The sequence below is a fragment of the Rhincodon typus genome, chromosome 20 (assembly GCF_021869965.1).
Source record: "Rhincodon typus isolate 14 chromosome 20, sRhiTyp1.1, whole genome shotgun sequence".
In the NCBI taxonomy this organism is placed as follows: domain Eukaryota; kingdom Metazoa; phylum Chordata; class Chondrichthyes; order Orectolobiformes; family Rhincodontidae; genus Rhincodon; species Rhincodon typus.
Genome location: NC_063351.1, coordinates 46551147 through 46574977, shown reverse-complemented (window position 1 = coordinate 46574977; position 23831 = coordinate 46551147). Strand labels below are relative to the sequence as shown.

Below are 23831 nucleotides of genomic sequence, written 5' to 3'. Positions count from 1 at the left end.
GACCCTTCATCAGATGAAGGGTCTAGGCCCGAAACGTCAGCCTTCCTGCTCCTACGATGCTGCTTGGCCTGCTGTGTTCATCCAGCTCTACACCTTGTTATCTCAGGTAACATGGTATGTTGTGGAAGTTGAGCGTCATTATAAATGCATTTTTAAGGATATCTTTACTTGAACACATCTTCAGTAATAATTTTTATAAAAATGAAACAATCATGCTTCCCAGTATCTTCCAATCTCAGTTACTACTAGCTGTGGGGAACATTTTCATTTTCTCTCTGTAAGTAATAACATTGCATATTTGATTGTAAAGAATTAATCATTTTGTTATGTGTCACACAGAGGAAATATTTTCTCACTGTACCTTGATTGAGAGGACTTAAGGAGAAACCGTTTCAAACTTGCTAATGTTTAATGGAAGGTTTGATGGAATGCAAGAAAATGTTTCAAGATTATACTCCCTTAGCACACTCTTCTCCATAAGTTTTAGATGTTTAGAAATTCCTGTACTGAATTGTAAAAAGTATTTGTACTGAATGAAAATATTTATCACCTTTGAAATATTGGACTAATGTTCCAGAAAAATGAGTCTCTGTACTTGTGTTTACCTATCCCCTTTACTTCTGTCTTGCTCCCAGGTAACTGCCTCGGTCATTTGCAACATCTCCATTTGTGTTACTACTCACCAAGCAATTGTGTCAGAATGATATAACTGCCACTACCTTAAGTGGGTGATCTAAAACTGGCACCTCCAAAATTTAGACATGCTCTGCGATGACCCAGACACTTATAATTAACCTAACAGTTGATATTCATCTCCTTGAAGATCAACAATTAAATATTATCTGAATGGAAAAGTCTTTAAACTTGGGTCTCTGTGCCAAAGCTGAACTGATCCCAATACAGAGAGTGCTCAAGAAACTCAATAGGCCTGGCAGCAGCTGTGGAGAGAGAGAAATAGAGTCAACATTTGAGTCTGATCTAATGTTTTTCAGAATCACCATATGATCTAAAGTTTGCAAACTATTGGAATATCATTGCCTTTATTTGTACCTCATTCTTAATCTCTTAATTTTGTGTACAAAACAATAGCCTATGTTGAGTGTTGCTGAAACAAACCAAAATAGCCCACACCTGGTCAGCCAAATATTCCGCCTTCCATGTATGTTGGAAGTGTGACTCTGGAAAATAAGAAACAACATAAGAAATAGGAGCAGGAGTGGCCTATTCAGCATCTCAAACCTGCTCCGTTGTTCAATAAGATCATGGCTGATCTGCCCAGGCCTCAACTCCTTATTCATGCCAGCTCCTTATATCCATCAACTCCCTGATATTTGAAAAATCTGTCTACCTCCTCTGTAAATATTTCCAGTGATTTTTGCCTTCATAACTGTCTGGAGTAGAGAATTCCAGACCATTCACTAACCTCTGGGAGAAGAAAATCCTTCATACTTAAGTTTTAGATGAACGTTCCATTATTCTGTGACTGTTTCCCTATTTCAAGACTCGCCCATTAGTGGAAGCATCATCTCAACATCTAACCTGTTAAGCCCCCTTGGAACTTTGTATATTTCAATAAGATCATTCCTAATCCTTGTAAACTCCAATGAATAATGTTCATCATTTTCTGTCCCGTGGCAGCCACCTCTTTCAAAAGACCACCATTGACAAAAAGATGCAGCATTGAATCCAATATGCTAATTTTCAGCCTTTGACAAACTATAGCAGTGAATATTTTGCACCAAAGGTTTCCATGTCAACAAAAGTTCTAGGTGTACAAAGTAGTTGTCACCATATTCCTACACTGTAGTGAGACCTGAACTGTGAATTTGGAACAAAAAAGTGCGAGAGAAAATCCATCACCAATGGCTCCAATATATTTTTCAGATCAATTGGAAGGCTGTTGAACAAACATTAACATCTATAAAACTGATCCTCAACATTTGGGTAAAACCCTTGTAAAATCAAGTTTGATGGACTGTTTTCGACCGTTTGGACAGTTGCCCCAATCATCCTGTTTTCTCAACTGTCAAGTGGCCAACATTTCAGGGAACACTGATGGAAACAATTCTAAGATACTCTGAAGCTGTCCTACAGCTTAGTTACGTTGGCCTTGATAACTATGAGAAGCTTGTTACCAATCATTCAGAATATCACAAATTATCCATCATGCTTCCAGTCTTCAACTACCTAGATGATACCTCCTCTCACTGACCTTCCTGCAAGAATGCGATCCGCTACTCCAATTCCTCCGCCTCTGCTGCAAATGCTCCCAAGGTGGGGCGATTCAGTCCCGAACATCCCAGATGTTCTCTAATTTCAAGGAATGCAACTCTTCCTCCACCCCCCCGCCTTCGGTGGTCAAAAATGCTCTTAACCGCATCTCTTGCATTTCCTGCACCTCTGCCCTCACATCGCCTTCCCTCAACAGAAACAAAGACGGAATCCCCCTTGTCCTCACATCACCCCACTAACCTCCATATCCAAAGCATCATTCTCCTCCACTTCCGCCACCTGCAATCCAATCCCACAACCAAAGATATATTTCCCTTCCAACCCCTATCTGCCCTTCGTAGGGACCGCTCTCTCCACGACTCCCTCATCTGCTCCACATTCCCCACTAGCCCCACCACCCCCGGCACCTTACCCAGGAACTGCAGGAAGTGCTACACCTCCCCCGACACCTCCCCCCGCCCCCCCCTCACCACCAACCAAAGTACCAAACAAACCTTTCACATCAGACAGAGGTTCACCTGCACATCCATCAATGTGGTCTATTGTATCTGCTGCTCCTGATGTGGCCTCCTCTACATCGGTGAGACCAAGCGGAGGCTCGGAGACCACTTTGTAGAGCACCTGTGCTCTGTCTGCAGCAAACAACAACACCTTCCGGTCGCAAACCATTTCAACTCCCCCTCCCATTCCCTGGGTGACATGTCCATTCTGGGCCTCCTCCAGTGTCACAATGACGCCACCCAGAAATTGGAGGAGCAGCACCTCATATTTCGCCTTGGGAGCCTACAGCCCAGTGGCCTAAATGTGGACCTTAACAGTTTCAAAATCTCCTCACCTGCGGCCTCATCCCATGACCAACCCTCCCTCTCATCCCCGCCTCCTTGACTTGACACAACCTGTCCATCTTCTCTCCCACCTATCCGCTCCTCCTACCTCACTGACCCAATCGCCACCACTCTCTACCTGCACTCACCTATCACATCCCACCTACCTGCCCCAGCCCCACCCCTCCTCTCTATTTATTTCAGAGCTCCCTTCCCCCTTCCCTATTTCTGAAGAAGGGTCCCGACCCAAAACGTCAACTTTCCTGTTCCTCTGGTGCTGCCTGGTCTGCTGTGTTCCTCCAGCTCCACACTGTTATCTGTGAAAGACCCTGTTCTGCCACTATTAAAAAATGTGTATTGGAGGAGCATTACGCGGATCTACTCATTACCATAAAGTGCAGTTTCGCCAGAATTAAGATATGTCTAAAATTATTACCTAAACTTATTATCCCTGCAACTGAAGGTGGACAGGGATAATGTTTTGCCAGTGTTTTAAGTCTGTTTGTAAACTATATATCTCAAAAACTAATAGTCATAGAGTTATACAGCATGGGAACAGACCCTTCGGTCCAACTTGTCAGCGCTGACCAAATATCCTAAACTGATCTAGTCCCATTTTCCAGCATTTGGCCCATATCCCTCTGAACACTTCCTATTCATGTACCCATCCAAAAGCCTTTTAAATGTTGTAATTGTACTTGCCTCCATCACTTCCTCTGGCAACTTGTTCCATACATGCACCACCCTCTGCATTAAAAAAATTGCCCCTCAGATCCACTTTAAACCTTTCCCCTCTTACCTATGCCCTCTAGTTTTGGACTCCTCTACCCTAGGAAAAAGATCGTGGCTATTCACCCTATCCAAGCCCCTCATGATTTTATAAACCTTATAAGACCACTCTTCAGCCTCCGACGCTCCGGGGAAATAGCCCCAGTCTATTCAGTCTCTCCCTATATGGATTGATTTAAACAAAACTTGATACACAGGCTATGGCCCAAGAAAGAACCTGTTAGTTATCGACGGGGTGGATAGATTTAATGTCATTGGACTATTAACGGCGAACCCCATTTGGGCCATAAGTTTGAATGGCTAATGGCGAAATGTGATTTTATTACAAATCAGGCATAAAAACCTGGGTCAAAAACAAATCTGCTGGAAAAGCTCAGCAGGTCTGGCAGCATCCGTGGAGGAGAAAACAGAGTTAACGTTTCTGGTCCGGTGACCCTTCCTCAGAACACAACTCTGTTCCAGCAACTTTGTTTTTGTTCCTGATTTACAGCATCTGCAGTTCTTTTGGTTTTTATAAAAACCTGGCTTGCTGGGATCATGTAAATTTATTGATTGTCATAGAGAAGCCTGCCTTGTTCACTAAAGTCCACTTGGGGAGGAAATCTGCAATATTTACCTGGTTTCACCTACATGTGACTGCAAACCAGAGCAACTCTGCACTTTGTGCAATTATGGGTGGGCAATAATTGCTAGTCCAGCTAGAGATGCCCACATTTTATAATTTGGATTCAGAACTCAAATTGTTTTTAAAGGCATCAGGGAAACAGTGACTTTTTATTGAAGATGTTGGATGTTGTTTTATTTGGAATTTTATTGATTGTTTTAGAAGGTTGTGGATTCTTTGATGCTGTGAAATTCTTTGTCACTGCCATCAAATTGTGAGCAGTGTTATCCAAACAGATTGTTGGATGTGGATTGGTCTAAAGTCTAGTCAATGAGAGGTAACTGATAATAAAACGGCACTTTATTCAGCTTTGTGGATAGATTTGCAGGCAGGATAAAGCCTTCAGGAAGAGTTGTGTAATTGTCATAAGATTGAGTCAGCACTGAGAGAGAAGTATAGTCTACTGACTGTGTTCTTGTTTTTATTATATTGGCTCAGTGTTCAGACTGAAAATGTACATGTCTTAGTTGTGCATCTCTGTTCTCGTGAAAAACCAATATTATGATTGTTTTGCCTGATATGAAGGAATGTATTTAAAAAAAGCAACTTTTTTTCACTCAGCCCATTATTTGTAATTGTGAGAATTCAGCTATGTAATAAATGTTGCATTTTTTTTGATTGTCAGTTGGATTCCAAAGGCATTGGGCTAAAAAGCGTACTTTAGAAAGTGGACAAATTCAACTTTGTTCGATAACGTTAAGAGGTATATTGTTGTGTATTGTATCTAATTGTTAAGCTTCGTTATGGAATCATTGAGTCATTTATTGTCACGTATATTCAATGTAAAAATACAGTGAAAATTGTGTACCTTTGCCATACATACACGCTGCCATTTACATTAACTTAGAATAAGATAAGAAAAGGATAACTTGAGAGTCCAACTTTCCTTTCCACTGTCGTAGTCCCGCTCCGGGCTTTCCGGCCCTCGCCGCGCCTCCGCCAGCATCCCACTCCGGGCTTTCCGGTCCTCGCGTGCCTCCGCCAGTGTGCCGTCCGGGCTTTCCAGCCCTCGCCGCGCTTCTGCTAGCATCTCGCTCCAGACTGCCTCACCAGCCCATGCTTGATCTGCTGTCGCTGCAGGACACAACCTGCGTGTTCAGCTCCTGCCACATGGTTCCTGTTTGCGATCCAGACCTTTCCCGACTCCTTAGGGGGGTATTTAAAAGGGGTAGATAGAATTACTACCGAAGGAAAGAGAAGAAGGGAGGGGAAAAAAGGAAGGGCAAAGAAAGATAAAGAGAACCGGCGAGCAGAGTGGAGCTCCGAATGGAGAGACTTAGCCTGCCGCCACCTTGCTAGAATCTTGCAATAAAATAGAACATAGAACATTACAGCGCAGTACAGGCCCTTCGGCCCTCGATGTTGCGCCGACCTGTGAAACCAATCGGAAGCCCATCTAACCTAAACTATTCCATTATCATCCATATGTTTATCCAATGACCATTTAAATGCCCTTAAACTTGGCGAGTCTACTACTTTTGCAGGCAGGGCATTCCACACCCTTACTACTCTCTGAGTAAAGAACCTACCTCTGACATCTGTCCTATATCTATCACCCCTCAATTTAAAGCTATGTCCCCTCGTGCTAGCCATCACCATCCGAGGAAAAAGGCTCCCACTGTCCACCCTATCTAATCCTCTGATCATCTTGTATGTCTCTATCAAGTCACCTCTTAACCTTCTCTCTAACGAAAACAGCCTCAAGACCCTCAGCCTTTCCTCATAAGACCTTCCCTCCATACCAGACAACATCCTGGTAAATCTCCTCTGCACCCTTTCCAATGCTTCCACATCCTTCCTATAATGCGGTGACCAGAACTGTACGCAATACTCCAAGTGGCCCGGTTTGACTTTTAAAAGCTTGCATTCTGATAATTTGCCATAATCCTACATCTTAAAGAAAAATGTATAGATTTATCTGTATCTTTATTGTCACATGTTGTTCAATTGACACGTTTCAGTCCAGTTATAAAAGCCTAATACAGTATTCCTCAAATCCACTTTTTCTCATTCATGATAGCTTTGAAATTAACAGAGTAATGACAAATAAAAGTGAGCATTGGCTTCTAACAGCAATAAACCTTGTAATGAATGTGACTGTGAAAGTATTTTTGATAATGTTTGTGGTTGCCTTATAATGTGCTTCACGTTTAAGTTTTATCTGAGTGTGAATTAAGAATATATATTTTTCATTCAGTCTATTTCTGCATTAATACCTAGAATGCATAAGTGTAGTAATTTTAAGTGTGCAAGCCATCTGGTGTTCCTTCTGCTATAAATCTATAATACTGACATTCAAGACTTTGGCTTAACTAATATCTGTTGTAGTTATTGAGTGACTTTTTGACATTGAGAGCTACTGTATCATTTCACAAGTCATGCAATCAACACCAGGTATTTAATAAAATTTGTTATGTCAACTTATGGATTGAAGCATCCTTTTCATGTTTACAGATTTCACGTCTGTGACCTACTCTTGGTTATAGGTGGTATTGTATAATGATCATTTGTGGGTTAACCAAGCTCTGCAACATTTAATGTTAGCGATTCTGAACAGTAAAAAGTAATATGTGATCTTTAAATAGATTTCTAGTCCATGATCTTCCTTATTGCTATTTTAGTTTCGGAGCATGGAAATAGCTTTTTATAATTTTACTCATTGGCAAACAAATATTACAGCTATGCTCTTGGACATCTGTATATTGAGTATATATTACTCCCAACAATCCCAGTGAAGAAGCCAAGTGTAAATGTCAATTAAGACGGAAATATGAACTGTGTTTTTCCTCTTGATAATACGGTATTATTTGAACTGCCACATATAACTTAATGTGTTTTGTATTAATCTGAAAAATTGATGATGCTATGTCTTGGCTGCAGAGTACAAAAATGTTTAACTGGTGTGTATGATTGATTTAGCTTGCTTTATATTCAATTTGAAATCCAGCACCTAAATTCCTCATTGTATAAATACCACCCCAAATAACTCCAATGTGAAAATATATATTTTGCTTTACATAATTAAGTGAACAAGTTTTGAAATCAAGTTTACCATGTTTAGTAATCTCAATGGCATTGTCACTCCAGGACTTGAGTATAGCGCTGACATTGTGCATGCTCAGGATAAAGCCTGCGAAACGATAATGTGATGTCGATATGTACTCCTCTGCCCACCAATGGAATCGTGTTATAGCCAATTCGTGTTGCCAGGACATGCGTCATAGCAGAACTAACTTACATAAATAATCAGGTCTGCTATTTCAAAGTATACTTAGGGAAAGCTATATTATGGCATGTAGAGATTTTTAGATGAGAAGATAACCAAAAGCTAATCTGCCCATTTAACAGATTAACAGATCATTTTGTTTGTAGTGGGCATTTGTTTGCAATTTGACTGCCATTATTTCTAAATAACATTCATTGTACTTCAACCTATTGTCTGTGTGAAATATTTTGGGGTGTCCCAAAAAAGTGCGTACTTGTGGCTTGGACTTATCTTTTTGATAAAATTGCGTTTTGTGAAAACCTATGGTTGCTATATCAGTTGTATCTTTGCCGTATTTTCCGTTACACTCCTTTTATTGTCCCATTTGTGTCCTCTGATAAGTGACGTGAATAGCTTAACATGCCTTCAGCATTTGTCCGTTGCCATGACTGGTATTTATAATTGACTCCACTTTCCTTTATTTCAAAAGGAAGTCGGGTGGGCTGAAGTTGCATTCCAGAATGACCATTAATAATATGCAGTAGCAAAAACATTTGTAAGTGGTCACGATATAGGGTGACTATCCAATTGTTGTGCTTCTTACACTGAATTATAAATTTTTAAAATTCCGATAATCTGCATCTCAAAATATTCCATTCATTCATGTAAATAGACTGTAATTGGAAACCTGATTTCTAAAATATTGTGTCCGATCCTTTGTAAATAATGAATATACTGTGAAGTTAACCAGAAATTTTCATAAGCTTTTTTCTAATTGCACAATTTTCCAAGAAAATGAATGTTTAAATTGAAGCTGATGTGGTAATTAATGTTGACTTGTAACTTATTTGTTTGTTAAATGAAAGAATTGAACCAATCAACAGAGCACCAAATATTTCTAAAATGTGAGCTGTCTAAATTAACCCATAAACTGATGTTTAATCCAGGTAATTTATTCTATTTTTCGGGATGAAATAGTTTTGGTTCAGTCAACCAGTGATTTTGAATTCAAAATCTCATTAAACATACAGTACAGAAATGGACATTTTGCTCCAGTAGTACTTGTAGGTGTTTAACTCCTACATTCTCTCCTTCACCTTTGTATAAAGGAAGACGTATCTCTTACATTCTGCCCTGCATCTCTTGGATTTTAATTCTATATCTATGCCCTGTCATTTAACACACTTCATTTACCAGAAATCTCTCTAAGCAAATTTATGTCCCTACTATGTACCAAATCAGCACTTAAAATGTCATTTGTGGCAATGGTATGTGATTATGACAAAAGTGAACTTTGCTTCCTCATCCATCTCGTACAGTATGTAGTCATTGACATAATGTACTATGCCATCCTCCTGCAAGCCTGTCATCCTGCTTGGCCAGAGTACCTACCCCTGGCCCTCTTCTTGGATATCTAATTGTGGCCAGAAAATGACCTGCAGTAGTTTCTCTTTCTGCTCTTGCACTGTTTTGTCTGGAATTCCCTCAAGAAATCTGTTGTTGGCCCATTCTAATTTCTCATCCACAAGTTCCCCAGCCTGATGTCATCCATAAGCACAGCATGAGCTTTCACTTACATTGATGACTCTACTTGACTGCCACTTCTCTCGATTCTTCACCAGTGCTAAATTATCAGACTCCTCATTGACATCATCTTCTGCATAAGAAGACATTTCTTGGATTTAAATATTGGGAAGTCTGAAGCCAATGCTTTTGGTCTTCACTGCCAGCTTCAACCTGTAGCTACCTGAGAGTCTGTTCAGAACTTTGTTATGTTTGATCCTGAGATGAACTTTTGATCTCCCATTCGTTAACCAAAGCTGCAATTGTGTACTGTATTGGTTCATCTGCAGCTGAAACCGTGCCTCTGTTGTCCCTGGAATTGACAATTACAATGTACTTCTGGCTGGTCTACTACATGCTTGAGGTCGTACAAAACTGCTACTCCTGAAGTACTCCTGTATCACCCTTGTGCTTGCTGACCCCTAGGTCAAACAGTGTTTTTTTAAAAATTATTCATTCACAGAATGAGTGTGTCACTGCGTAGGCCAGCGTTCATTGCCCATTCCTAATTGCCCAGAGGGCACTTAAGAATCTGGAGTCACATGTAGGTCAGAGCAGGTAAGGATGGCAGATTTCTTCCCTAAAAGACATCAGTGGTCATCATTAGACTCTTAATTCCAAATGTTCCTTGAATTCAAATTCCACCTGCCACGTGGCAGAATTCAAATCAGAGTCCCCAGCACATTATTTGGATTAACAGTCCAGTTATAAATTGTCGCCATCTTTTCAAAGCCTTCAATGACCTCACCCCTACAATCTCTGTGATATCCTCCAGTGCTACAACCACTGAGATACCAACACTGCTGTAAATTTGGCCTGGTGCATATCCACAATTTTAATTGCTACTCCAAAGGTGTCTATGCCTTCAATTGCTCTGGAATTCGCTCCCCAACACACTGTATGTCACTTTCTTCCTCTTAGACACCTCTTAAAATCTACCTTTTTGGTCAGCTTTTGAGCACCTGACGTAATATTACACGTTCAATGTCATAGTTTTATACTTTGTTTTATAACGTACCTGTGAAGTTCCTTGGAAAGCTTTATTACATTATATATGCTATTATCAATTTAAACTAGTGAAATCATGCAAATCCATCTACTCTATCCTGCTTTTCTTAATTTTAAGAAGATTTCTAAAATCAACATTAACCTACAATGAAAACAGTCCTACATTTACAAGCCTGTTCTTTTATTTGGGTTTTATTTTAGCAGGAATCATCTCTTGAAAATATACAGTGTTCTCTCAATTGCCTCAATATCTTTGCTACGGTGTAGAGGCTAAAATTGCATGCAAAACTCCATCTGCAGTCTTATTTTGCAAATATATAGATATGTGATAAGCTGAATAGGAAAGGTCTTTTCTTGAGGTTCGGGAAGTTCAAAACTAGGGGACATATTTTTAAGGTGAGATTTAAAGGGGACCTGAGGAGCAATGTTTTCACAGAGGGTGGTTTGCATGTGAATTGAACTGCCAGAGGAAGTGGTAGATGCAGGTACAGTTAGAATATTTAAAAGACATTTGGACAGGTACATGAATAGGAAAGGTTTAGAGAGATATGGGCCAAATGCAGGAAAGTGGAACAAATTTTAGCTTGGGAAACTTGGTCGGTGTGGACGTGTTGGACCGAAAGGTCTGTTTCTGTACTCTTTGACTCTTAAATCTTGATTTTTTTTTTTTAAAATCTCGTATACTTTTTGCCATTAAGCCCAGTATTCTATATTTTGGAACCTTATCCGCTTAATGTCTTAGAAATTTGAATCTCCAAATCCATGCGCACCAAGTCACATAAATTCCTCAACCCGTTCATTCAATATATAAATGTCCTTTTACAAAAGTGCACCAACTTATGTATAATTTTGAATTCTACTTGCTGCTTTACTTCAGCTCCTATGATCCTCAGAATTTCTTATGTTTCTTGTTATTTAGCATCACTTGCAAATCTGGACGAGATATTCTTCATCTAAAATTTAAACTATTGATATGCTCCCTGAACGGGAGTGGTACCAAGACAGCATTGTGCACTGTGCTTCCAGTTACTCTAAGAAGCTGTGTTTATATCTGTTCTATTAGTTTTGATCTGTGTTGCTGCCCTTCTCCTCTTCTGTATAATACTGTGTCAAAGCCCTTATATTCACATTCATTTCTTTTCATCTTCCATTATCTAACATCTGCTTAATGAACTTGCGTAAGGTTTGCCAAGCTTAACATTACTTTCTGAATCTGTATTGAGATTATTTTTTCCATCTAAATATTTTGTCGCAGTAGTTGTATCTGTAATTGAATATTCCAAAATGTTCCCTTGCCCATGTTAAACGAACTGACCTGTAAATTGCCAAGTTACCTCTGTCTGAATATGACTGAGTGTTATTTTAAATACTCTAACCCTCCAGAGCATATCATTCTTATTTGAACCTGTCTGTAATATTATTTCTAGAATCTTCACTGGTTATTTCCCTACTTTCCTCAGGATCATTGTATGTACTTGGAAGCATTAGTTAAGTAAAGGAGCTTGAGAATATTGTTATCTCACTTTTAACCTGTTAACTGTTCTGGATATGTCTGCTCCCCTATATTCTATCAATGCATTGAGCTGAATCTTTTGCAAAAGCATTTTTGTATTTCTATAAATGGATATGATTAGACTGCAGGTATGCATTTGCTTTGGTTCACATTTTATTATGCCTTTGCAGTGGGAATAGATCAAAAATAGTTTAATTTTAACTTAATTCTTTTGCAATATTATTATATTTCTAAATCTAATCTAGCTGCTTATTTCTTAGTGACTCTCTCCTTGTTCACATAGGACTCCTATAGTTTTTAAGGTAATTGAATCAATGAATATTAATGATGATGAATTTGAGCAAGAACAGGTTTCTGTCTGTGTGAAGCAGTAAACTTGGTTCTTCCAGTGTGTGTGCTTTAATTTTATCATACATCAAAATTATCTTCGCATTCAAATTCATTTCTTCTTTCCACTCTTTGTAGGTAAATCCCATCTGGCAATAGTGCAGAGAGTGAACAATGAAGGCGAGGGGGATCCATTTTACGAGGTTCTAGGTGTCGTCACACTAGAGGATGTAATTGAAGAAATTATCAAATCAGAAATCTTGGATGAAACAGATTTATATAGTGAGTGTTGTGCTGCACTTGTACTGTACAGAATCTTGCAAACATTTGTGCATGGATTAGTAATTGAATCTGTATTCCTTTTTTAAGGAGGCAGACTTGAGGATAAATGCAACATGCAGTGTTCAGTTAGCTCCGTTTGTGCAAACATCTTACATTGAAATAAAAGCACTATAGCTGCTGCACATCTCTACCATTCATGAAAATTACAGCTGTGCAAAGGAGAAGAGTTAATTATTTTAAACAGCCAATACATACCAAGGTTAGGGAAAGCCTAATTCTGCTAGTTTTGGGTAAATGTGTGATTAACACATGGATAAAGCTCTTGTGATGAAAAAGGTTGTGCTACAAGTTGCTTCTTTTTCTAATGTTCTTTATATACACCTGTGCAATGTTTCTGCTTTGAAACAATATATGATTTCTTGGTATTAACATGAATAATGACCTAAAACCAAAGGAAAACAAAGATCTCCTCAAAGAAGATGAGAGAAAGTGCTTTAAGATATTTGACTTTAAGATGTTTCCTGATTAACTTGTTCAGAGATGTTATTACACGTTTCTGGAGCAGGTGGGGCCTGACCCCAGGTATCCAGGCTCAGAGGTAGGGCCGCTACCACTGTTACACAAGAGTCCTCCCGCTTTTAACTACAACACTATGAACTGTGTGGCAAATCAATTGTCTCTGATCTGTATAATAATGGTTTAACACAGTGCTTGCATTAATTAGGGCTGATTTCACTGCAGAACTGTTAAAAACACTCCTGGGAGCACAGTTTATTGCTTTGGTATTCTTCGTGTGAGTCAATCAGTTGGGAAGTCAGAAAATTACGGAAGTCCAATTTATAATTTAATGATAAACTTTGGCAGGTTAAGGTGGAAAAAGAAAGAGCTCGAGTTAGGAAAACAACTTGCCCCAAAACTTCAGTTACTGCTGGATATTTCAAATTCAAGAAGAATGAAGGGAAGGGTTTTTTTGATCAGTTGTTGGATGAACTGAAGACGTATTGTTCTTAAACTGACAATATGACCATTTTTTAAAAAGATTAATTTACGTGAATTCTTTGAACGTAAGAACCTTCAGTAAAAATGTATTAAACATCCGTCAGAATAACTTGATATTGCCTTGAATATGGATACTCTAAACTAATGATTGACTGACTGGTTTTGACACACTTATTACCAGCTCAAAATAATTAGACTATGACCAGTTTGAGAAAATTGGTGCATTTTGGCAGAAAATTTTATGTATCTGAACCAAATATAAGATCCTGACTTTCGAAACATTTGATTCTTACCTGTACATAGAGAACAGGGTCAACAGAGGCAGTTTGTTCTAGCCTAGTAAAGAATGAGTTAAATGGTAAGAAATAAAATCAGATTTCACATCTTTTAGGAATTTATATAGTCTCGAGACCTGTCCATGTTCATTGTTCTTCTCCCCAAAGATCCAAAAAGTTGACCTATCTTGGAGCAACCTGCAATAAACCTTATATTTATAATATATCTTTAACATAATTAATTATTGATTGTAGATTAATGGACATAAAGCAGTAGCACTAAATGGAGTATTTTTGAGCTGGTAGGCTGTAAATAACAGTATACTGCAAGGATAAACATTGGACTTTGGCCAGCTACAATCTATATTGATGATTTAGATTAGGAAGATAAACTTGTGTATGCTGCATTCACTGATGGCACATTGTTAGATGGAAAAATAAGCAGTGTGAAGGATACAAAATGGCTAAATGTGCAGGTTGAGTGACTAAGAAGAAGGCAGATGAAAGAGTATGTTTGGTGGAAAATATAAAGATAAAAAGAAAATATTTTTGAATGTTGAGGTCTGGGAAACAGGTATTCAGAAGATCAGGGTGTCCTTGAAATTTCAATGTTGTTATGCATAAATGATGTGCTGTTTGGCAAATGGGATGTTAACTTTTGCAAGAGGAGTAGAGGATAAGAGGAAAGAAATCTTAATAAAATTGTAGAGGGCGTTTGTGCGACCACACCTGGAGTTCATTGTGCACTTTCGATCTCCATACTAAAAGAAAGGCATATTTATCTGTGGAATGGCGGTGTAGACTTGAGCTGAATGGCTTACCCCTGGTACAATTCGGGATCACTAGAGTGGGATAAGGGGATTGACCTATAAAGGGAGAGTGAGTCGATGTGACTTGTATTTCCTGGTGTTTATATGAATGAAAGGTAATCTAATTGAAAATTCATAAGGGGCTTGCGGTCTCTGAATAATGAGTTGACTGGTTCCTACTACTTTTATGCTCTTTGATCATATTTGAAGATGGACAAACAACATCAACTGGGAAAAGTGCCTTGTCTGGAAATTGGTGATTCAGTTTTGATGTATACTTACAGTAAAAGTTGAAATGATGGGGCCCCCTGAATTAAATAATTTTAGCAAACTGTGACTTATTTTGGAGAAGACTCATTGATCATAAGGAAAGCCCTAAATGTATCTGTAGTGACCTATATTCCTACTAGATTACGTAGCACAAGAAGTAGGAGCAGGTATAGGCCATTTGGCAACTCATTCACACCTTCTCAAAGCCAACTAGGAGTGGATAGTAAATGCTGGCCTAGCCATCAAAGCCTATGTGAATAAAAATAAACCCCATCCATTTTGTAACAAAGGCTAACATTCTGTTATCTGTTCCCTTTTGTAGACTTTAGCTCCTTGAAGTTTGCTTTCTAACCACAATTTGTATCATGAGAGATATAATTAAAGTATTTGGCACACTACCAAAACACATTAAAGAAACTGGAACACCTTTAGCTGAGAAATACTAAAAGAACATGTAACTATTTAACTCCATAGCTTTAAAATGGAAAGGACACATTGAAGACACTTGTGCATCTTGAAGGTTGAGGACCTGTGTATTATACTGTGCCAATGCTGGTAAAATATTATGTTTCAGGGAAATTTTCCTTTAAAATCTTGAAATGGTTATTTGGCAAGAGGCAGTACAAGCCTTAAAAGCTTCAAACTCTTGTTGTGTGGGCATATGTAGTAACTATTTTGCCTACATGTTTCCACAAATGGCACTTGGATAAAATAATTTATAAATTGTTTTTTTTTAGCTGGTGCTGATAAGCTTAAGGGAGGAAACTTCTTCAGTGCAGTGCTTGGAATTTTTTTTATATCAGATGGTTCCAGAGATATTTTTAAATCCACGTGATATCATAGAATGATCACAGATACTAGTTCTTGACACTTAAGGACATATTTCCCTGAAAGGACAGCAATTGGATCATAACTTCAGGATGAAGTTAATGTGTCAGGCTAATTTGTGGAACTTGAGCCCGTAACTTTCTGAAAGAGATGTGTTTTCAGCTAAGTGAGTCAAGCTGACTTTTATTGAACTACATGTACTCGACATAATTTGGCATTTTTACCAGGCAGACCTTACTATCTCTCCAAATTCCCTATTAAAATGTGCTTCCAAATTGCATTTGAAAAAATACTGTTGTTTTAATTGGTGCCACATTTTCAGAATTGGAGCTGCCTTTGCACTACCCAGATATTTTCCCAACAGCTCAAAGACCATAGGCAAATGGTGCACAAATAGTAGACAGGTTTTGGATGGTTAAGTGCATTCTGCACAGCTGTTCTCTTGCAGGAAAGACAACTAAGTTAGGCAGGTTGACATTATTAGTAATAAACTAAGCAAATTGTCTGTTTATCTTTATTGCAGTTGAGTTACAGTGCAAGAGTAAGGAAGTTTTGCTGCAGTTTTGACGGAATTTCTTAAAGAGCCTGTGTATACCTTTGATCTTTACACCCAGGATGGGTATACATGCTTTGGATGTGTTTCGACATTGGTCCATTAACATGTTTCCTAGAATGAGAAAGTTGTCCTATTAAAACTCGTAAAGCCCAATGTGGTCTTGACAAGTAGATACTGAGACACGTGTACCCTGACTTCAGAGTTTAGAAGTAGGGAGCATGACTTCAGAATAAGTGATTGTCATTCAGAGTAAAGATGGGATATTTCGCCACACAAAGAATAGTGGATCTTTACAGCTCTACAGAGAATTGTGCATGCTCTTCTTGAATATGTCAAGATTGCGATTAATTGATTTTTGGACTAAATGAATTTAAGCAGGAAAATGGAGAGCTCAGCTCTGATTTTATCGAGTGGTGGATCATGCTCATATGTCCCTGTGCTTCTGTTTCTTAGTTCTTATTTTGACCAGACTATATAATAATTTTATCTGACTATCTAGTGCTATAGTGCTTTACAGGGGCCTTCATGCTCCTGCGTGGCTCACTACTTAGTTAGAAAGTACAGATTATTCAGTCCTCATTTTTGAAATGACATGAATCTCTTCATATGACAAGTTTGCCCATTTTTCTCCCTTTAGTCTGCACAGCCTTTTAACGTTGTAGAATAGAATCTCAGAATCCTTATAGTGTGGAAGCAGGCCATTCAGCCCATTGCGTCTACACCGACCCTCTGAAGAACATCTCACGCAAAATCCACCCCCGCCCTGTAACCCTGCATTTTTCATGGCTAACGCACCTAGCGTGTACAACAAATAATTATTTTTTGAGCTTCAGGACAACATAGTATAAGAAGTCAATACAATCTACTATGTTAGTACAGGTTCTGTGATTCTATGGAATGCTGGAGTAAGAAACCTTTACATAATACTACCTGTCTTCAATGTAACAACATTTTGGTTCAGCTTTGCGTGTAACAGCAAGTTTGGCATCGTACGCTGTGGGAATGTGCTGCATTGAACATTGTAGTGTATCAAGTACTTGGCCATTAAGAGACTGAAGCAATGGTACATCCACCAAAAGGGGGTGGTGGGGTGGTTGGGGGTGGGGGGAGGTGGTAAGGGGATGGAAGATGGTTTAAATGAATGGAAGTGCAGTAAGCTTTTAAAATGAAATAATTAACAAGCTTTATATTGAACGCTGAGGTTGTGTTAAATTCCCGTGACTGAAAGATTAAGAAGGAAAATACTGAAATCGACTCAGCTGAATAAAAGTATGAATACTTTTAGTTTGTTATGTAGGGAATGCATAGTAAGTTTTTCTTTCACTCTGCCATGGAATATTGGCAGCGCTGATACAGTCGTCATTAGTTACACGTCCTTGATTATCCTTGAACCGATTGACTCTCTAGGTCATTTCCGAAGTTAAGAGTTGACCATATTACTGTGGGCCTGGGGTCAAGACTTACCTGGTAGCAAGACTGGGTGAGGAGAATAATTACTTGCCGCAGAGACATTAGTCAACAGATTTTCGCTGTCACTGATGGTCAGATGGTCCCCACTAGATTAGCTTTGTAAATTCCTGAGTATCAGGATATGCAATACCACGTGCTGAGTTGTATGGAATTTTGATTGAGAATTTCACGTTTGACAAATTCAGAAATTTGCTTTCTTCATTTTGAATGTATCAGTTTGGGACTTTACTAATTTTTATGTATGCACCATTCAGTAGGTAAAGTGCATGCAAGTGAGTACATCTGGGTATCTTAATATCCAGAGCTGAAAACATAAAATGAGAAAAAGCTTATTTGATCCTACTTTGCCTTTGTCAGTTGAGGCCGCAAAGGCAATGCAAGATATTTTTCAAATCAAAGTGAGATAGTTAGTAGGCCATAAAGAGTTTGAGGGTGTGGTAATAATTACTGTAAGCTTATATTGTTGGGCATAGCAGCAGATTACTTTCAGAAAACAAAGTCACATCTTCTAAAGCAGTTTCTTAGCTGAGTGTTTTTAGAATCTGTTTGATATTTTTGATGTTCTAATTAAGGTATTTTTAATTTCCATCCATTTCCCTTCTTCAAAATGTTTTTCACATTTATAAGCTGATAATCGAACCAAAAAGAAAATTACACACCGGGAAAGGAAACAGGATTTTTCAGCCTTCAAACCGACAGATAATGAAATGAAGGTGAAGATTTCGCCACAGCTGCTACTAGCAACTCATCGTTTCCTAGCAACAGGCAAGTTCATGGCATCAATTACAAAAATATATTGGAATGAACACTAATTCTAGTATTCACTTCAGCATTCTCTTTTCTCTCTTTTTCAATTGTTAATATAGCAAGTAATTAAGTAGGTGATTGGAGCTAGTTAATTTAATTGAGTAGAATAAGGGGGAGGCAGCTGGTGTGTGGAAGGACCTGCAAGACTGAATAATCAATAAACTCTATCCACAAAGAAATATCTTGATTTCTGTTTCACCAAATAGCTTGGATTAGAGTTTACATTGGTGGCTGAGGATGGTTGCCTAAAGGTGAATATTGGAAACTAAGATCTTTCCAGACAGAATGTTATACTTCGAGTTACTTTGGAGAAAAATGGCTGCAATCAGATGTAAAATGTCAGTATTCAACTTTCTATTGATGTTTCTTCAAACCAAGCCTAATGATCAATGGAAGTAGATATATTTATGTGGGTTAGTCCTTACAAAAGAAAATGCAATCTATGACCTTACACTTGCTACTTTTGACTAGAAGGATCAGAACTAGGGAGACAAGAAGAAAACACTGAGGAAGGTTTGGATAATCTAGTAACATCTATGGATGTGATTTATAAAGAAGACTTGCTGAAAGCATGTCAGACTTTGATAAAATATAGAAACCTGGATGGCTATTCCACAGAAGAATATATAATAGAATTTAACAATTTAAGATTGAATAAAATCTTTTTGGAGATTTATAGCTTAACCTTTAAAGTTTTGGACTGTGCTAAACTGGTGAACATAGATATACTCCAGTATTAACTGGATTAGATTTTCAGAAACAGACATGGTTTTGGAACACATGTCAGCAATCAACAAAAAAAACACATTCCCAGCAGTCTTTGTGGCTCAAATGGGACATTCAGCAGTAAATTGAGATTCAGATGAATGAAACTTGTAACTAGATTGCTGGTCCTTCTCTGTAGCAGGGTTAAAATACTGGAAAGTGGTTCCTAACTGCTCTGTAGGTGTTCCTTCACCCAAGGGACTGCAGTGGTTCAAGAGTGCAGCTCACTACCACCTTATTCATGTGAATTCATGCCCATATCCCACTACTGAATTTTAAAAAGTGGTGGTGTCAATATGAGGCTGTCTATATGTAAGCCAAAAGGGTCAATATGAAAGGAGAATTATAACTAAAAGAAGTGTGAGGATACCCATACTGTTGGCAAATGTAACAGACAACAGAAATTGGGGAATTGTAACAAAAGAATATAAACCTCCAGAGATGCCAATACCATTATGCAATGACTTGTCCTAAAATGGAATAAGAAAATTTTTGAAATTAGGAATGACGTGGAAAAATCAGGAGAATATACTGATCAGGCAGAGTGAATTGTACTGATTACACGAACCTTCAATAATAAGTATTTTAACCACAGACTTATTCAATTGCATTGTGTTCAACACTGGATAAATATCCACTGTGTGCAGAGTAGATGTTTAAAATGTTAAAATTAGATTCCTTTCAATAGTGAGGACCAAAGTAATGTTCAGGAATTTGAGATTCTACATGCTTCAGGTTTGGGGATGACAACGTGCTGAAAACACTAAAAGGAGTGGTGACTGTCTGTAGAATAACTGGGGTAAGCTACTTTAGCAACACAGGTGTAGTGTGGAGTGAAATATCCTTACAGTTGACCAGACCATCAATGATAAAGGCTTACATGAAACTGAATTTGGAACATATTTTTGGGAAGTCAGTGGATTTACTGTTTATGCAATCTGGATATTATTGCAACTTTTTAACGAGTTAAGTTCTCTAATCAAAATATTAAGGAGGTGTTATTGAAATCGGGGAAGAGAAGTTTAAAGGAAAAGAGGCTACTTATCTTTTAGCCACATTGGCAGTTTGCCCATCCGTCTTTTCACAGGTTAGGAGTAACTTAGCTCCTGACTCCCCAAAGCCTGTCCACTATCTACAAGGCACGAATCAGGAGTGTGATAGAATACTCCCCATTTCCCTGGGTGAATGCAGCTCCAACAACACTCAAGAAACTTGACACCATCCAGGACAAAGCAGCCCACTTGATTGGCATCACATCCACCAGCATCCACTCCCTCCACCACTGACACTCAGTAGCCGTAATGTGTACTATCTACAAGATGCACTGCTTAAATTCACCAAAGATCCTCAGACAGCACCTTCTGAACCCACAATCACTTCCATCTAGAAGGACAAGGGCAGCAGATACATGGGAACACCCTCTGCTAGTTCTCTTCCAAGCTACTCACCATCCTGCCTTGGAAATAAATTACTGCGCTTTCACCGTTGCTGGGTCACAGTCCTGGAATTCCCTCCTTGATACCATTTTGGGTCACATGGACTGCAGTTGTTAAAGAAGGCATCTCACCAGCACCTTCTCAAGGACAACTAGGGACAGCAATAAAAAAAAAAGCTTGATGTTTTGGCAAAATGATAAAAGAAGACTTGGAAGGCCAGAAAACACAGTACAGTGCAGTTTCTGAAAGTGGACCGGAAGTGAACATGACTCTAAGAAGGGATTGTGAACTTGTGAAAAGAATTCTGATCACAGGTTTGGGAGATCTTTATAGAGTAGTCCAGAACAAGAGAGCAAGTGGAGGTTACTGTTTGACAAGAATCAGGACTATGGAAGAAACTGGGAATACTATGAGAAGTAAACGTCCTTATGATTGAAAAGCTTTAGTGTCTCCAAGCAAGTTAGAAGATAAGTTAATAAAACAAAAGAGTTCATCGAGAGCTGGAAATAATTTTATGTGTACATTGAGTTACCAGATAGGGAACAACAGCCTTATCATACAGATGGATATGCACAGTAAAAGTGCTTCCTGATGGCATTAAGGCTAAAGCCAGAATAGTGGCTCAGGGTTTTAAAGAGAAATAGAGTGATCAAGTAATCAAAACGTTCATGTATGTTGATTAATTGCAGGAGAAATGATCTTGATGATCATCTTGGCTCCTTTTGCAACATACTACAGGGAATGTAAATCAGTTGAAAAAAAATGCTGCATTTTTTGCAGAGTGGAATGTCTCAAAGCTTGGTATTGTTAAAACCACATAAAGAAGCTGGTGACATTGAGGGAAGTTTTGGAAATTTAACAAATATGTTTGTGTTAAATGCTGCATTGAGGGTATGGTATTTCTGTTAGATCTGTCTCCTTGAAAATAGGTTGTTTATTCTAATTTAAACTTAATGCATTGTTCTACTGGTATTGCAAAGGGAAATCTGGCAGACTGCTTTATGATGCATGTTGATTTTCCCTGGGGAGGTTCTACAGAATTTGAGTGATACGTGTTAACCAAAAGGCAAATTGAAGAATAGAAATTTGGCTTCGGGAGCCTTAGACATTTACGGCACAGGAGGAGTACACTCAACCCATCATATATGTACCAGTCAACAAAGATTGATTACACTAATCCTGTTTTCCAGCTCTTTGGCCATAGTGTTGGAAGCTATGGCAGCATAAGTGAATATCTAAGTACTACTTAAATGTCAGGTGAGTTTGATTTGATTACTCTTTCAGGCAGAGTACCAGACTCCCATCACCTTCTAGGTGGAAAAGTAAATCACTTTCCTCCTAGTCTGCTTCCTCTTACCTTAAACCTATGCCTCCCTGGTTATTGACCCCTCTACGATTGAAAAAAGTGCATTCCTTTTCACCCTATCTATGCCTCTCATAATCTTATACACCTCAATGAGGTTATTGCTCAACCTACATTGCTCCACGGAAAATGACCTGCAGTCTTTCCTCATAGCTTCACTCTGCAGTGTAGGAAAGTTGATTAAATCCCCTTGGATGCCATCATATTTTTCCTATAAATGTGACCAGAACTGTACATAGTACTCCTGTTACGACCATACAGTTGCAGCGTAACCTTGCTGCTCTTGTATTCTATGCCTTAACTAATAAAGGCTTAACCACCTTATCTATCTTCCCTGCTACTTTCAGGGTTCTGTAAATATGCACACCAAGGTCGCTCTGATCTTCAGCACTTGCCACGGTCTGACCATTTAGTGTATTCCTTTATTAGCCTTCCCCCAAGGGGATTACCTCACATTTTCCAAAGTTGCATTTCATTTGCCTCTGAGCAGTCCATTGCTATCCACCTGTCGTCCACCTCCTCACTGTTTACCACCTTACTAATATTTGTGTCATCTGTAAGTTACCTGATTATATCCCCTATGTTTAAGTCTAGATTAATGATGGACACCACAAGAGCAAGGGCCCTGGCACGGAGTCCTGCAGAACCCAACAGAGAGCCGCAAGCCCTCGGAGAAAACAAAATTCTTCTCATCTCCTGTTCTGAAAGAGCAACTCTTAATTTTAAAACAGTTCCACCTAGTTTTGGACCGACTCACAAGAGGAAACAGTCTTTCCATTTCCATCTTGTCAAGACCATCCAGAATTTTTATATTTCAATTAAGTCACCCCTTGGTCTTCTAAGTCCAGTAGAAACTAGCCTAGTCTATCCACTCCATCCTTGTGAGTCACCTGCTCAATCCACATATGCATCAGATCACCTAAATCCCTCAGAATTCTGAGTTGTTCACCATTTAAGTAATACTTTTGTTTTTTTTATTCTTCCCACCAAAGTGAACAGCTTCGTGTTTTCCTACATTGTGTTCCATCTGTCAGATTTTTGCCCACTTGCTCAACCTATCTATAGCCGTTTGCCACTTTCTTATGTCTTCACACATGGGAAAAGCCAGGGAACAATAGACCGCCGAGTTTGATGTCAATGGTGGGTAAGTTGTTGGAGAGGATTCTGAGAAAGAGGATTTACATGCATTTAGAAGGCAAGGACTAATTAGGGATAATTAGTATGGCATTGTGCATTGAAAAATCATGACTCTCAAATTTGATTGAATTATTTGAAGAGGTTACCAAGAAGGTAGATGAAGGCAGAACGGTAGATATTGTCTACATGGATTTTAGGAAGGCCTTTGACAAGTTCCCACATGGTATACTGATTAGTAAGGTTAGATCACATGGGATCCAGTGACAGCCATTGGATACAAAATTGGCTTAATGGTAAAATAAAGGGTGGTGGTAGAGGATTGTTATTCAAACTGGAGGCCTGTGACCAGCTGTGTGCCACAAGGATCGGTTCTGGGTCCACTGTTGTTTGTCATTCATATCAACAATTTGGATGAGAATATAGGAGGTGTGGTTAGTAAGCTTGCGGATTACACCAAAATTGGTGGTACAGTGGACTGTGAAGAAGGTTATCTAAGAGTACAGTGAGATCTTTATCAGATGGGCCAATGGACCAAAAACGGAAGATGGAGTTTAGTCTAGATAAATGTGAGGTGTTGCATTTTGGTAAGGCAAACCAGTGTAAGACTTACATAGTTAATGGTAGGGCCCTGGAGAGAGTTGTTGAACAGAGGGAACCGGGGTGCAGGTTCATCATTCCTTGAAAGCGGCATCACAGGTAGACCGGGTGG

At 38.8% G+C, this 23831-nt stretch overlaps 1 protein-coding gene across 3 annotated transcripts in view; it reads left to right on the top strand.

Annotated features, from left to right (window-relative positions):
• LOC109922379 (metal transporter CNNM2-like) overlaps window positions 1-23831 on the top strand; it is a 183171-nt gene that overhangs the window by 106458 nt on the left and 52882 nt on the right. For all 3 annotated transcript variants that reach the window (XM_048609111.1, XM_048609110.1, XM_048609112.1), the window contains exons 2-3: window positions 12264-12407; window positions 18242-18379. In XM_048609111.1, coding sequence (XP_048465068.1) covers window positions 12264-12407; window positions 18242-18379 — 282 coding nt within the window. The remainder of the gene's footprint in view (window positions 1-12263; window positions 12408-18241; window positions 18380-23831) is intronic.